Genomic DNA, 13,592 nt, shown 5'->3' on the forward strand with positions numbered 1-13,592 from the left:
GCTTTCCTCTGTCTGACTTAGCTTTCCTCTGTCTGACTTAGCTTACCTCTGTCTGACTTAGCTTTCCTCTGTCTGACTTAGCTTTCCTCTGTCTGACTTAGCTTTCCTCTGTCTGACTTAGCTTTCCTCTGTCTGACTTAGCTTTCCTCTGTCTGACTTAGCTTTCCTCTGTCTGACTTAGCTTTCCTCTGTCTGACTCTGTAATGGGGATTTTAAAAAAAAGTATTTATTTTTTGTCATTTAGCAGACGCTCTTATCCAGAGCGACTTACAGTTAGTGAGTGCATACATGTTTTTTGGTTATTAACATGCACGACTTGTGGACACAAGGACTACAAACATGTCACCAACTCATCCACCCATCTGTTACTCTCCGGCCCCACTTTGGGCCTAATTATAACCCATTTTGTCCCCTCAGATCCTGGAGGACCTGGATGAGCAGATTTACTGCATTACTTTGCAAGAGGAAGCCCTTCAGAGGAGATTGAACGGTACGTCGTCAGTAGAGCCACGTCCAAAAAAGCACCCTATTCCCGATTTACTACTTTTGACCAGAGCTACTGCTGTCAGGCAGCCAAATGACCGCGTTCACTGTAATAACCGTTCAAATAGCAAATTTAGCATTTTTAAGACACATTTTCTCCTCAACTCAGCTCCTGACTACATGTGCTGCCATAGAAATAGAAGGAATAGAATGACAGTGTTTCCCCTATATGCATTTAGAATGCGCATCGGCGCTGCACACCCACATTCTTTTATTTTATTAATTTTCCGGGGGTGGAAAAATGCTTTCAGTGTAACCTTAAATGACTAAAACCATACTGAAAGTATGTAAAACAGATACTTTACCTATATATATTTTTAACTAGAAAACCCCATAAATGGAAGCTAGACAGTCAAGGAGAGAAAAAATAAGAATTTAGGAGTATTTTTGGCATGGCATGGTTGGATTACTGACAGGGCATGCAGGGCACATGCCCAGAGGACCCGATTGGGGTACAAATGGGTTTTGTTATAATGTTTGAGCATAAGAACACAATGGCATTGCAAAATGCGTAGAATTGTAGGAAATTTGCTTTCACACTACAAACATTTCTCTCATCTCCACAGAAAAATATATAGAATTGCAGGAAATTAAAACCACGCCAAGGGGCCGACCACGCCCATTACTACACCCCCGACAGGGCCACCATCTATCCCCCTTTTTGATCCAGAAAAACCTTCTCTGTTGACTAAAACAAGCAGACAACAACAAAATTGCGTTTGAATAAGGTCAAGATTTTGCTATGAGCCAATGGGGTAACCACAAGTTGTTTTCCCCCACAGGCGGGCAGGCCCGAGATATTCTATTTAATACCAACTGGGACTATGAGTTTACCGGTCAAATTGGGTTAGAGGTTCCATGCCCGTTCTATTCATTATATTTCTATGGGTGCTACTGCTGCAGAGAGGGGTGCATTGCCTAGGCAACCAAAGATTTGTTTGCTACAATGCCTTGTTTGTTTTAGCAAGGAGCAATAAAGTTTCATCACGTTGTTAAGAGTCCATGTTACCGCAGAAACAGACTCAACCGCACGAATGCCCGGCAATCCTATCTTCAGTCAGCTATTCGTCCCCCCCATGACCGTCTTTTATACGGTAATTGTGCCAGCCCTAACCGGAGCCCTATGGGCCTTGGTCAAAAGTAATGACTTATAGGCTATAGGGAATAGCCTATGGTGCATTACTACACAGACCAGGCCAGGACACAGACCAGGAAATGTGTTGGCACATTACAGGGAGATGACTACCCAATAGCGGAGGTGCATGAAGATGGCGGCCCCCGTGCACTTCGCCGTATTGTACATTGCTCTCCGTTACTCTTTTTTTGTATGGTCATTAGCAAAGTATACAGTGCATTCGGAAAGTATTCAGACCCCTTGACCTTTTTCCGCATTTTGTTACGTTACAGCTTTATTCTAAAATTGATTCAATAGTTTGACTAGTAACTGGCCCATGACTGTGAACATTCTGGACAGGTCACTGTACAACTATTTTCAGTTCTCTCCAGAGATGTTCGACCAGGTTCAAGTCCAGGCTCTGGCTGGGCCACTCAACGACATTCAGAGACTTGTCCCGAAGGTTTTCCCGTTCATCTTTCCCTCGATCCTGACTAGTCTCCCAGTCCCTGCCACTGAAAAACATCCCCACAGCATGATGCTGCCACCACCATGCTTCACCATATGGATGGTGCCAGGTTTTTCCTCCAGATGTGACGCTTGGCATTCAGGCCAAATAATTAAATCTTGTTTCTCATGGTCTGAGATTCTTTAGGTGCGTTTTGGCAAACTCCAAGTGGCTGTCATGTGCCTTTTACTGAGGAGTGGCTTCCGTCTGGCCACTCTACCATAAAGGCCTGATTGGTGGATTGCTTCAGAGATGGTTGTCCTTCTGGAAGTTTCCCCCATCTCCACAGGGGAACTCTGGAGCTCTGTCAGAGTGACCATCGGGTTCTTGGTCACCTCCCTGACCAAGGCCCTTCTCCCCCGATTGCTCAGTTTGGCCGGACGGCCAGCTCTAGGAAGAGTCTTGGTGGTTCCAAACTTCTTCCATTTATGAATGATGGAGGCCACTGTGTTCTTGGATCATCAATGCTACAGAATATTTTTTGGTACCCTTCCTCAGATCTGTGCCTCGATACAATCCTGTCTCGGAGCTCTACGGACAATTCCTTCGACCTCATGGCTTGGTTTTTGCTCAGACATGCACTGTCAACTGTGGGACTTTATATAGACAGTTGTGTGCCTTTCCAAATCATGTCCAATCAATTGAATTTACCACAGGTGGACTCCAATCAAGTTGTAGAACATTTTCAAGGATAATCATTGGAAACAGGATGCACCTGAGCTCAATTTCGAGTCTCATAGCAAAGGGTCTGAATACTTATGTAAATAAGGTATTTCTGTTTTTTTATTTTTAATACATTTGCAAAAAATTCGAAACCTGTTTTCGCTTTGTCATTATTGGGTGTAGATTGATGAGGATTTTTGGTTTTTCATGTAATCCATTTTAGAATAAGGCTGTAACGTAACAAAATGTGGAAAAAGTAAAGGGGTCTGAATACTTTCTCAATGCACTGTACATGATCCCAATTTTTGCTTCAAGACGCTGGCAATTTGAAAAACCGAAAAAGTAGATTGTGCTGATTTATTAGCACATTCAACCATATTGCACGCCATAGTTTAAAAACTCAGTGGAGAGTGCTAAAACTGATGTCATATCTGAATTCTGCAGTCTTTATGCATGTTCGCCATTGGGTCGTGATGGAGCGCTCCTGCACTGGAACCAGTTAGCATTGATAAATCAGCCTCCCCACTCCACCCCTCTCTTTCTCTCATTCTCATTTGCTCGCTTCTCTCTCTCGTCCCCTCTCTCCATCTCTCGCCCTCCCGCTCTCTCCTCACTCTCTCTTTCCCTGTCCCCTCTCTTTCCCTGTCCCCTCTCTTTCTCTCTCTCTCACTCTCTCTCTCTCTCTCTCTCTCTCTCTCTCTCTCTCTCTCTCTCTCGTTCCCTCTCTCTCTCTCACTTTTTCTAAAGGACATGCTGCAGCTGCCATGGTCGGAGACCATAAATTACATTGGTGGAGAGTTTTAGAGTCAATTTAAGAGCACGGCACACTGCCTTCCACTGGCACTACTGGCCAGGTGATTTCTACTGGCCCCAGACTGGTAATGACAGGCCCCTCATTAGGTGGGAATTGAAATGGTCTTGGAGAATGGCTGCGTCTCAAATGGTAAATAGGGCTCTGGTCAAAAACAGTGCACTGTGTAGGGAATAGGGTGCCATTTACATTTACATTTACGTCATTTAGCAGACGCTCTTATCCAGAGCGACTTACAAATAATTTGTGATGCAGAATGTATTTATTTATGTTGGTGGTGTAGTAGATGTTGGTGAAACATGTTGATAGACTACTACTAACTAGGCCAGGGATGGGCAACTGGCGGCGGCCCGCAGCCCGGCCCCCCTTTTGTAGGCCGTGGATCAATTTCCAAAGAGCTCAGTCGGATCTCGACTTACTATTGAGAGTAAGAATAGTACAATACATGTCCAATTTCGAAATTTGGTTGTGCATCAGCAGTTTTTCTCTTGTTATGTCAGTCACTGAAATTCACTCAATTAGCCCATGTCAGCTAAACATTTTTAGATTGGTAAGTTAGTCTAGCGGCCAGCTATCTAAACTTGTAGTAATCATGGTTGCATTACCGACCGGGGCATCATTGATTTTGTTAGTCACTCTCACTCAGATATCATATTAAAAACATTGCAAACATTTCTCTTCACCCAATGGCAAAATGTGTAGAACTGCAGGAAATAAGATGTAAAACTGCTAATTTTTCTCTACGCCCAATGGTAAAAATTAACTCAAACTATTTTTAAAAAAGTCTTCGCTGTCAAGAGGGGGGCTGCTAAAATGTTTTACTCGCAAGGTGTGGGTATGGATGTGAGTACATAGACCGGTGAGCCACTCGGCCCCCCATGATTAGTTTTTTTGTGGCCCATCTTTGAACTAGGCTGTAGTTTATGTACGATGGTTTTCTCTGGAACCCTGTAACGACTCAGGTTTAGGGAAGTTGCTCTGGAGTAAAAGACACTATTTGTCAACCTACATTGCCTTTTATCTGTCTACCGCCAATGTTCCCAGATTCCTTCTTTTAGTGTTGAAGAATCCCACAAAGCAGGAAGTATTTGGGAGGCCCGCCAAACATACTTTAATATCAAGTCAAGCACGCAACAAAGTGTACAGATGCGAGTAAATAAAGAAGATGAGTGTCTTTACAAACCAGGGAGGTACAGGAGATTGCTTGGGCTGATAGCGCTGTTTTCAAACGCTACGCCGGTGCTCCTCTCAATAGACCTGCTATTTAGCTGTTTGGTTTCCTAGGGCTTACGCCAAACGCTGGTGCTTTGAACACCTGATAAAATAAGTGTAATCTGTTCCTTATCACCGGGACGAGGGTTTGATGTGAGCAAGTCACCGTGAGTTGAACACAATAACCCCACTCCACGACTTCTCCAGTCCACCAGGGCGGAGCGGCCTAACTCCAGAGCTAAGCAAGGTGAGAGAAGAGCGCTCGCTCATACACTGAGTAGCGAGATCCGTGTCGCCTTATCAGGTATCCCAGGAATGTTTTTTGTTCACCACACACACACTTGGGTGTAACTCGAAGGGTACGAGTGGAGGGCTAGGTTCCCTCTGATCTTTTCGAGAAGGGGAGAAGAAGGAAGAGGTTCAGGGATAGTTCACAGGACGTACTCCACAAGCACCCAATGTCCTCCTCTCCTCGCTTGGCTTGTGTCCTCTTCATCCCTCGCCTGCCCGGCCGTGGATTAGACCCGTCTCATTACACTTTCTTTATGTTTACTGTTTTGGATTATTGAGACAGATCAATGGATTGGATTGATGTATATTTACTCTTGAAGGTTTTGAGTTTGCATCTCTTCTCTGTGCAATTACATCCCAAATGGCATTTAGGATTTGGTTGTTTGCTCTAGATGAGCAGGAGCGGTGGGTTATTCCGGTTGAGTGGCTGTGTGTGTGTGTGTGTGTGTGTGTGTGTTTACTCTGCGAGAGGTTTGATAGGACCATATGAACCGCCAGAAGACGCGCAATGACACGCTCATTACAATATCAGATCTACCTACCTGGCTACCCTCGCCAGTCATGGGAAGCAAGCTTGTCCTTTTGAAACGCACAGTGTTGCATAATTTATCTGCATATGTAATTCGTGTCAGGAGAATTTACATTATGCATAGTTTTACATTGGCCTGACAAAATGATGTGTCCTGAGCCCCCTCCACCAGGTGTCCCTGTTTGTTTGCTACGCTATAGCCTATTTTATTGAGAGAGTCTAGCTGTGTCCCAATTATCTCTCCTTCCTCCCAAAGTATGCACTTGTTCACGTCCCTTGACTGAAAGGAAATGACTGGTATAAGAAATATTGCCGAAACCTTTAGCCCATGCCTCCACCAATCCAATGATTTTAGATTTGTGGGAAGTAGTTAACGAGTGTACACTTCAGGAGATTGATTATCGGGACGTGTTCTTTAAGTTATTGCAGTTTGGGGCATTGAGATTAATTAAGTGTGTTGGTCATTTTAGGAAATTGATTATGCAAGTTAGGTTACATATGATATTGTCCAATGCCGCAAAATGTCTTGATAATGGATTAAGATATCCAATTATCCCACTTTTGAAGCTTTTCTTCCTATACTTCTGGCCTTTTTTCAAAAGTGTCAATGCCTAGGTCTATTTAGTTTTACGGCATTCTATAGTGAGTGACAAGGATGGTTTTGATTTTTGACCTTATGCCACATCTTCGGAGACGCAGTAGCTAATTAGGTGAGAGGGAAAAGTAACAATGGCCCTATGCAAATGTACAGGCCTTGCTCCAGAGCTAGTGCAGTATTCCAACTCCAGTCCAGGGTTGTGTCCAAAAGCACCCCATAGGGCTCTGGTCAAAGGAAGTGCACTATATAGGGAATAGGGTGCCATTTGGGATGCAGCTCAGACATTAGCTAAACTGCAGTCTTAGTTGAAGCTCGCTAGCCCCTCTGGTTCCATCTGTGTGTCTAGTGGCAACAGCAGTAGCGTGCTCTGGTCCAGATGCTATGTGGCACGATGACCTTGCCAACGCCTCCGTCCGTCGCCTCAGCATGCTGCTTAGCATAATGCTAGGTGATGTAATCTCTAAACTATGGTGAAGGTTGGAGAGGAGAAGTTTCATTATTTTCGGCAGCAGTAGCAGCGTCGGTACGTGCAGGAGCTCTGGAACTTTTTTTGGGACTGCTGTCTGCTCTGCTGCCAGTACCCTAATATATATTGCTTTTGCTTGAAGAATGAAAATACTATTATGCAATTTTCCTTTATCTCCTGCATTAGTTTTTAGCATATAATGATTTTGTTCTTGGTTGCTCTTCCGATTATTTGATGTTCCTAATAATAGTCATGGCTAGTTGGAGCTTGAAATTGATTTGGAGTCGGTGTAATAAAAGGATTACTGTGAAAAGGTGATGGCTGAGGAGTTTGTTTTGGATACGTTCTCCAGATAGATGAGCAATAGATTAGATGTGTTGTGGCTGAACAGTCACGGTGCCCCTAAGGATTCGATGTTGGGTCCGACTCAATTCTCAAATCATGTCCTGTTGAACTGCTCGTGACATTTCCTGTTGCATTGTGACTGCATTTGGTTTGAGGGTTCAAAGTTTCCCTAACTGCGTTCCAGGGACAGGTACAAGGCAGGGCACAGACAGGATCCACTGTTTTTTTCCCCTCCACCTACTCTATCCTTTTTTTCTTTTTTTTCTCGATGTATCCCAAAGCCCATCCAGACAGGGTGTGTCGTAATAGTTGGAGGGGAAAAATGTTTGATCAAAGTGATTGGTTCTTCACCCCTGTAACAAAGATGAAAGATCATCTTTTTATTGCACGCTAGTAACAGTGTAACACTGAACTAATTGGTCTTGATCTGCCAATCACCCCAGGGGATGCAAATGGATACTCTTCCACTTGGCTTTGAGGGCTCCAACCTATACGTCAAGGCTGGAAGGAAGCAGAGTAAAACAGATCAATTAGCCTTAAATGAGCTGCCCTTGTGGTTTTCCTGGAGAATCCCTCGCTGTCTTCTCCTGAGCCCCGGGACCAGTTGGAGCATGCACCTGTTCGCTCGCTAGACAGCACTGACACAGGAGATTATTTTTACTTGTTTGAGAGACCACATTGTTATGTACAAAGCAGGAGAACCCGTTCAGATGGGATTTCTTAATAAAATAGGAGAAATGCCATAAAGGTTGAGGGTAGAAAATACAGATATGAAGTAGTCATGATCTTTATTAGAAGCATTAGTGCACACCCTCTTCAACCTTTCTGGAAAAAGAACTGCACTTACGTGAGCAGTGACAAATGCTTTATCTAACTGTTAAAGGGAGACCTCGTGCCATGACTATTAATCATTGTTGAACATTAATCATGTGTAGCTAATCAAACTGTCTGTCTAGCCTCCCTGTTTTACAGAATTAACAAACATACCTTTTCAGAACAATATTTACATGGCTCAAAGAGAAGGAATATTATATCTATTGTTTACAGGAAACTCATTCAACCATTCTAGATAAAGTTGTGTGGAAAATGGACTGGGGAGGGGGGGAATATACTTCTCCCATGGGCAAAGAAACTCAAAAGGGGTGATGATATTAATTAACATTAATTTTTATCAGAATGTGCAAATTGTCCAAACAGATCCGCAAGGTAGATGGATGATTTTAAATATGTTATTGGACCATAAACAGATACAGTGAGGAAAAAAAGTATTTAGTCAGCCACCAATTGTGCAAGTTCTCCCACTTAAAAAGATGAGAGAGGCCTGTAATTTTCATCATAGGTACACGTCAACTATGACAGACAAAATGAGATTTTTTTTCTCCAGAAAATCACATTGTAGGATTTTTTAATGAATTTATTTGCAAATTATGGTGGAAAATAAGTATTTGGTCAATAACAAAAGTTTCTCAATACTTTGTTATATACCCTTTGTTGGCAATTACACAGGTCAAACGTTTTCTGTAAGTCTTCACAAGGTTTTCACACACTGTTGCTGGTATTTTGGCCCATTCCTCCATGCAGATCTCCTCTAGAGCAGTGATGTTTTGGGGCTGTCGCTGGGCAACATGGACTTTCAACTCCCTCCAAAGATTTTCTATGGGGTTGAGATCTGGAGACTGGCTAGGCCACTCCAGGACCTTGAAATGCTTCTTACGAAGCCACTCCTTCGTTGCCCGGGCGGTGTGTTTGGGATCATTGTCATGCTGAAAGACCCAGCCACGTTTAATCTTCAATGCCCTTGCTGATGGAAGGAGGTTTTCACTCAAAATCTCATGATACATGGCCCCATTCATTCTTTCCTTTACACGGATCAGTCGTCCTGGTCCCTTTGCAGAAAAACAGCCCCAAAGCATGATGTTTCCACCCCCATGCTTCACAGTAGGTATGGTGTTCTTTGGATGCAACTCAGCATTCTTTGTCCTCCAAACACGACGAGTTGAGTTTTTGCCAAAAAGTTATATTTTGGTTTCATCTGACCATATGACATTCTCCCAATCCTCTTCTGGATCATCCAAATGCACTCTAGCAAACTTCAGACGGGCCTGGACATGTACTGGCTTAAGCAGGGGACACGTCTGGCACTGCAGGATTTGAGTCCCTGGCGAGGCGTAGTGTGTTACTGATGGTAGGCTTTGTTACTTTGGTCCCAGCTCTCTGCAGGTCATTCACTAGGTCCCCCCCGTGTGGTTCTGGGATTTTTGCTCACCGTTCTTGTGATCATTTTGACCCACGGGGTGAGATCTTGCGTGGAGCCCCAGATCGAGGGAGATTATCAGTGGTCTTGTATGTCTTCCATTTCCTAATAATTGCTCCCACTGTTGATTTCTTCAAACCAAGCTGCTTACCTATTGCAGATTCAGTCTTCCCAGCCTGGTGCAGGTCTACAATTTTGTTTCTGGTGTCCTTTGACAGCTCTTTGGTCTTGGCCATAGTGGAGTTTGGAGTGTGACTGTTTGAGGTTGTGGACAGGTGTCTTTTATACTGATAACAAGTTCAAACAGGTGCCATTAATACAGGTAACGAGTGGAGGACAGAGGAGCCTCTTAAAGAAGTTGTTACAGGTCTGTGAGAGCCAGAAATCTAGCTTGTTTGTAGGTGACCAAATACTTATTTTCCACCATAATTTGCAAATAAATTCATTAAAAATCCTACAATGTGATTTTCTGGAAAAAAAATTCTCATTTTGTCTGTCATAGTTGACGTGTACCTATGATGAAAATTACAGGCCTCTCTCATCTTTTTAAGTGGGAGAACTTGCACAATTGGTGGCTGACTAAATACTTTTTTTCCCCCACTGTATGGCTCATTAACCTTTGCATTTTAATGAGGGAAATAAGTATTTGACCCCTCTGCAAAACATGACTTAGTACTTGGTGGCAAAACCCTTGTTGGCAATCACAGAGGTCAGACGTTTCTTGTAGTTGGCCACCAGGTTTGCACACATCTCAGGAGGGATTTGTTCCACTCCTCTTTGCAGATCTTATCCAAGTCATTAAGGTTTCGAGACTGACGTTTGGCAACTCGAACCTTCAGCTCCCTCCACAGATTTTCTATGGGATTAAGGTCTGGAGACTGGCTAGGCCACTCCAGGACCTTAATGTGCTTCTTCTTGAGCCACTCCTTTGTTGCCTTGGCCGTGTGTTTTGGGTCATTGTCATGCTGGAATACCCATCCACGACCCATTTTCAATGCCCTGGCTGAGGGAAGGAGGTTCTCACCCAAGATTTGATGGTACATGGCCCCGTCCATCGTCCCTTTTGATGTGGTGAAGTTGTCCTGTCCCCTTAGCAGAAAAACACCCCCAAAGCATAATGTTTCCACCTCCATGTTTGACGGTGGGGATGGTGTTCTTGGGGTCATAGGCAGCACAACACTTTCACCCAGTTCTCCTCTGAATCATTCAGATGTTCATTGGCAAACTTCAGACGGCCCTGTATATGTGCTTTCTTGAGCAGGAGGACCTTGCGGGCGCTGCAGGATTTCAGTCCTTCATGGCGTAGTGTGTTACCAATTGTTTTCTTGGTGACTATGGTCCCAGCTGCCTTGAGATCATTGACTAGATCCTCCTGTGTAGTTCTGGGCTGATTCCTCACCGTTCTCATGATCATTGCAACTCCACAAGGTGAGATCTTGCATGGAGCCCCAGGCCGAGGGAGATTGACAGTTATTTTGTGCTTCTTCCATTTGCAAATAATTGCACCAACTGTTGTCACCTTCTCACCAAGCTGCTTGGCGATGGTCTTGTATCCCATTCCAGCCGTGTGTAGGTCTACAATCTTGTCCCTGACACCCTTGGAGAGCTCTTTGGTCTTGGCCATGGTGGAGAGTTTGGAATCTGATTGATTGATTGCTTCTGTGGACAGGTGTCTTTTATACAGGTAACAAGCTGAGATTAGGAGCACTCCCTTTAAGAGTGTGCTCCTAATCTCAGCTCGTTACCTGCATAAAATACACCTGGGAGCCAGAAATCTTTCTGATTGAGAGGGGGTCAAATACTTATTTCCCTCATTAAAATGCAAATCAATTTATAACATTTTTGACATGCGTTTTTCTGGATTTTGTTGTTGTTATTCTGTCTCTCACTGTTCAAATAAACCTACCATTAAAATTATAGACTGATCATTTCTTTGTCAGTGGGCAAACGTACAAAATCAACAGGGGATCAAATACTTTTTTCCCTCACTGTATCACCCTCATGCTCTTAAGGAAATCATGAATGTCATGAATACATTAGAACTAGTGGATATATGGAGGCTTAAATATCCTGACCTAGTGAGATATACATTGCTAGTCGTCTTGACTTCTTTCTTATATAATTTTCGTTGGCACCAAAAGTTAGGGGACAGAATGCTGTCGGACCATCATATAATTGCCATTACATTACTGAATTTCCACATGGGCGAGGATATTGGAAATTTAATCAAAGCCTATTGGATGATAACTTATTTTTAACTAGGACAGAGGAATTCATAACTGAATTTTCCCGACATAACATAGGTACAGAAAATCCCCTTATTGTATGGGACACTTTTAAATGTATCTTTATAAGCCATGCAATTCAGTTATCATCTTGGAAACAAAAGCAATTTAGGTCAAGAGTCCATACTAACAAAGGAAATAGAAGGTCTAACAGAACAGATAGATAGCAATAAAAACTGTAACATAGAGGCTCAGAATAAATTAGAGGAAAAAGAAAAAGAAATGGAGAAACTTATTCAAGAAAAATGCACCAAATTCTTTTTTAATCTTCAACATAGAAATGCTACCAAAAAGAATTTACTGAAACTGGTTACAAATGAGTCACCCATGATTTACCAAATTATATTTTGAAGGAGGAAGCAAAGTACTTCAAGCATATGTTTTCGTAGGGATTTAGCTAATTGTAGGGATTTTTTTATATTGATAATGTAGAATTAACAGCCATACAGAAATACTCATGTGAAGGTGAAATTACAGTGGAGGAACTTCTGGATGCAATTAAAGACTTTAAATCTGGAAAACTCTAGGTATACCAAACCTTTTTTGATATATTCAGAGGACCATTATTAGCATGTTTTAACCACTCCTATGTAAATGGTAGAATATCAGACACTCAAGAAGGGCTGATTTCATTATTACTGAAACAGGATACAAGTGAGAATATAAAGATCCAGTCCATTTAAAAAAATTGGAGGCCCCTTATATTTCAGTGTTGTAATGCAAAAATTATAGCAAAATGTATAGCGCATAGAATAAAAAAGGTATTGTCGGACATTATTCATTCTAATCAGACAGGTTTTTTACATGGACGATACATTGGAGATAATATAAGGCAAGTACTGGAAACAATAGAACACTGAAAAATCTGGGAAACCAGGCCTGCTATTCATAGCTGACTTTGAAAAGGCTTTTGATAAAGTATGACTGGAGTTTATATATAAATGCCTGGAGCATTTCAATTTTGGAGAATATCTTATAAAATGGTTAAAATCATGTATAGTAACCCTAGGTGTAAAATAGTAAATAATGGCTATTTCTCAGAAAGTTTTAAACTGTCAAGAGGAGTAAAACAAGGTTGTTCACTATCGGCACATCTATTTATTATGGCCATCGAAATGTTAGCTATTAAAATCAGATCCAACAATAATATCAAGAGATTAGAAATCCAGGGCTTAAAAACAAAGGTGTCATTGTACGCTGATGATTCATGTTTTCTTTTAAATCCACAACTTGAATCCCTCCACAGCCTCATAGAGGATCTAGATACATTTTCTAACCTCTGGATTACAACCAAATTATGATAAATGTACTACTATATTACGTATTGGATCACAAAAAAAAAAAAAATGTTACATTACCATGTAGTCTACCAATAAAATGGTCTGATGGTGATGTGGATATACTCGGAATACATATCCCAAATGACATAAATGATCTCACTCCAATACATTTTAATAGAAAGTTAGCAAAAATAGATAAGATCTTGCTACCATGGAAAGGTAAATACAGTGGGGGAAAAAGTATTTAGTCAGCCACCAATTGTGCAAGTTCCCCATTTAAAAAGATGAGAGAGGCCTGTAATTTTCATCATAGGTACACGTCAACTATGACAGACAAATTGAGAAAAGAAAATCCAGAAAATCACATTGTAGGATTTTTTATGAATTTATTTGCAAATTATGGTGGAAAATAAGTATTTGGTCAATAACAAAAGTTTCTCAATACTTTGTTATATACCCTTTGTTGGCAATGACACAGGTCAAACGTTTTCTGTAAGTCTTCACAAGGTTTTCACACACTGTTGCTGATATTTTGGCCCATTCCTCCATGCAGATCTCCTCTAGAGCAGTGATGTTTTGGGGCTGTCGCTGGGCAACACGGACTTTCAACTCCCTCCAAAGATTTTCTATGGGGTTGAGATCTGGAGACTGGCTAGGCCACTCCAGGACCTTGAAATGCTTCTTACGAAGTTG

The 13,592-nt window shown here is 42.1% G+C and overlaps 1 protein-coding gene across 1 annotated transcript in view; it reads left to right on the top strand.

The window, feature by feature from the left end:
* Nucleotides 1-13,592, top strand: part of LOC121549995 (limb region 1 protein homolog) — a 64,238-nt gene that overhangs the window by 26,902 nt on the left and 23,744 nt on the right. The window contains exon 9 of the mRNA XM_041862038.1: nt 418-490. Within this exon, the coding sequence (XP_041717972.1) occupies nt 418-490 (73 nt within the window). The remainder of the gene's footprint in view (nt 1-417; nt 491-13,592) is intronic.

The sequence above is a fragment of the Coregonus clupeaformis genome, chromosome 34 (genome assembly GCF_020615455.1).
Source record: "Coregonus clupeaformis isolate EN_2021a chromosome 34, ASM2061545v1, whole genome shotgun sequence".
Classification (NCBI taxonomy): Eukaryota; Metazoa; Chordata; class Actinopteri; order Salmoniformes; family Salmonidae; genus Coregonus; species Coregonus clupeaformis.